This window comes from Lactuca saligna, chromosome 3, assembly GCF_052625555.1.
Source record: "Lactuca saligna cultivar CGN05327 chromosome 3, ASM5262555v1, whole genome shotgun sequence".
NCBI lineage: Eukaryota > Viridiplantae > Streptophyta > Magnoliopsida > Asterales > Asteraceae > Lactuca > Lactuca saligna.
In genome coordinates this window covers 195,829,525-195,832,892 of record NC_136419.1, presented here as the reverse complement: position 1 = coordinate 195,832,892, position 3,368 = coordinate 195,829,525, and the positions used below count along the sequence as shown (strand labels likewise).

Genomic DNA, 3,368 nt, shown 5'->3' with positions numbered 1-3,368 from the left:
TATATATATATATTGTTTACAGGACTTCGATAAAGAAAGGGCTCTTTCTGTAATTTGTGACACTTGAACTATTTTAATTTATATACAAAGGAGCCCTTGATCCTAGAAGATTTAAATACCAAATACCACCACGTGTATGCATATGATCCGTCAGTACATGATGCAAATGATGCAACTCCTTGTTATATATGCACATGAACTTCTATTCCACTTCTCCTCTTTCTTATTGCCTCTCTCTCTCTCTCTCTCTCTCTCTCTCTCTCTCTCTCTCTCTCTCTCACACACACACACACAGACACACAACAGGAAGCAGTGCAAAAAACAAGGCTTTTGATAGTTTGCAAGAAAATCATGATGCACCTCAAGGAAACTGAGCTATGCCTTGGCTTGCCGGGTGGAGGAGGCAGTGGCTGTGAGGCGGAGACCTTAAAGGTCACCGGAAAACGTGGCTACGCAGAGACTGTTGATCTTATGCTCAATCTACAACCAAATGATCAGTCCTCATCTTCTACTAATCTGAATGATATGAAGTTGCAGAACTCTAAAAACAACAAAGATTTGATCAAGCCACCAGCCAAGTACGCTTTTTTTTTTTTTTTTTTTTTTTTTTTTTTTTTTTTTTTTTTTTAATAAGATACATACACATATACAGATATGTGTGTGTGTCATATTTAAAGTCGAAAGTTTACATATTCGGCAAAAACAACCTTTCGTTCTTTCTAAATACTATGTTAATCCTCGGCTTATAAACTTTTATGATCATATTTCTCAACCATAGTCATAGTAACTACTTTATGAAAATTGTTAATTGTTTTTTATTCTTCTTCACTTAATAGGGCACAGGTGGTAGGATGGCCACCAGTGCGAAACTATCGCAAAAACGTGATGGCTCAGAAGAGCAATAATGAGGAAACTGAGAAGGTGGTGGCCGCCACCACCGGTAGTAACAGCCATGCGGCCTTTGTGAAAGTTTCAATGGATGGAGCACCGTATCTTCGCAAGGTGGACCTTAAATTATATGAGAGTTATCAACAATTATCCGATGCTTTAGCGAAGATGTTTAGCTCCTTCACCATGGGTATGTCTTGGTTCATGCTCGAATAGTTGAAATTTTGCCTAATAATTTAAAGGGTTTAGACGTAAAATGCATTACTTGTTGGTTGTATCGTGCATGATCATCAATGGCCGAAGTTTTCACTTCTCGTTTAGTCAAATCTGGAAAAGGTTTTTCATATAAAAACATTAAGAAAGTAAAGAAGCAGTAATCCAATTTTATCAAACAACTCGGATAGTCCGGATAATAAAAAACAGAATGTTTCGCAACATATAATTACGCTCAAGAAGATTCGAGTTATTGATGATGAAAACGTATATATATGTAACGCTTTGTTTATAATTATCCGTGTCTTCGATAGAATCTTTGAATATTTCAAATCCCGATACTAATCAAGTGTATATGTTTCCTTTTTGGTTTTTTAATGCAATTTATTAAAATCATTTTTATATGTAAGCATAATAACAAGTGATTTCAAATACGATATAATAATAATACTTAGTTTTCATTTAAATATTTAATATCATTTTATTTTTATTTTTTGGTTTATATAAATATTAAAATATATAGAAACTGTTGATATGTTTGTATTATTATTTGATTATAAAAAAGTAAAATATATAATAAATAAAAAGTTTATAGGAATTAAATGATAAGTAGGAGTTTCAAAAAAATTAACTTTTAGTAATCATAAAAGTTATTGATATTATAAATGTACGGAATTTTATGCTTAAAAAGTCATTAATAAAGGGTCCTCTAAGAAAATCTGGGGTCCAATTAGTAGGACCCTATATTCTAATATAGACATGGTGATTTTTAAATGGATAGTTTTCTCAGCCGTTCAAGAAAAAATTACTTTTCGGATCAATAGAAATTTCGAAGCCTTAGGTCTTGAAACATTTGATGGTATAGCATATGTTGTGTTGCTTATGTTAATATTTTAATTCATTAACTCTCAGAACATGTTCTATATGATGTAATTCTCAAAAGGTATTTTAAAATACAACTTTTTATAATTCTGTTGGACAAATAGGGCGCTACTCAAATTAACTAATGAGGGTGTTTTACATTAAATTATCTCTTTTAATATATATTTATGATGTTCATTTATTTATCCTTGCAGGAGAGTATGGATCCCAAGGAATGATTGATTTCATGAATGAAAGAAAGTTGATGGATCTCCTTAACAGTTCTGAATATGTTCCAAGCTATGAAGATAAAGATGGTGATTGGATGCTTGTTGGTGATGTCCCGTGGGCGTAAGTTCTTGGTAATATTAACAGATAAAATTTAGAAAACAAGTATTCTCATCAATCCAAACTTGTTTTCGTGCAGAATGTTTGTTGATTCTTGCAAGCGACTTCGAATCATGAAGGGATCAGATGCAATTGGACTTGGTGAGCAACACTAAACCCATTTATTTACATATTTCTTAGCATATGGTGTCTGTCTGCGTTTTCCTTTGTTAATTTGTCTTGAAGTAAACCCTACTCTAAGTATTGAAATAAACCCTAATCTTGATTTACAGCCCCAAGAGCAATGGAAAAATGCAAGAACAGGTGTTAAAGACAAATATGAAGCAAACCCTAATCTTGATTCAAGTTCATGACAACTTCAAATCATCAAAGGACATGGATGGATCAAGCTGTTAATGTTTGAATGTGTTTGGATTTGTTTTTGTTTTTGTCATGAAAAAGTTTGATAGTATATAGAATTTGTCGAAAGATGATTTGGGACGTACGTTTTGTAATGGACAAGAAACAATGACTCTTCTACTGGTTTGCCTCTCAAAACATATTAATGTGGAGTGTTTAATAATGTTTTCAGTTTTGATTATGTTATCATAAATTTTTTGTTTATGTTCCCATATTCCCAATTAGGTACTACTAATGCGAGATTAATTTTTAGTTAGTGGCTATCGATAGCTGTTTTTTTTATGTCTCTATAACTAATTAAATTTTAATATATTCACATAAATAATTATTTAATTAATGATAATTATTAGTGAAGCATGACCTTATAATCAAAAACAGCCTTGCCCCAAGTGGTAGGGAGGGAACAAGGGCATGTGCATCTTGATGGGTTTACTCATTCATGACCACTTATTTTTGTTTGGTATTGTTTATAATATTTATAATAATTTTAGAAATAATTCTACTATCATTACAATCATTTACATTTGTTTTTATTTCTATTTTATTCGATAAAAAATAGTTCAAAATTATATCGTTGAAAATAAATTGTTATTTCAAATCAAAACTATTTTCGTTTGAAACCCAACTAATCTGTCATATTTTTTCAAGTCAATGACATT

At 31.5% G+C, this 3,368-nt stretch overlaps 1 protein-coding gene across 1 annotated transcript; it reads left to right on the top strand.

Annotated features, from left to right (window-relative positions):
- Positions 1-221: 221 nt before the first annotated feature.
- On the top strand, positions 222-2,849 carry LOC145037704 (auxin-responsive protein IAA14-like). Its single transcript, XM_078986412.1, has 5 exons — positions 222-578; positions 837-1,078; positions 2,178-2,313; positions 2,390-2,451; positions 2,583-2,849. Exons 1-5 carry the CDS (start codon positions 352-354, stop codon positions 2,618-2,620), a joined length of 705 nt encoding a protein of 234 aa, XP_078842538.1. The 5' UTR covers positions 222-351; the 3' UTR covers positions 2,621-2,849.
- The last annotated feature ends 519 nt before the right edge of the window (positions 2,850-3,368 follow it).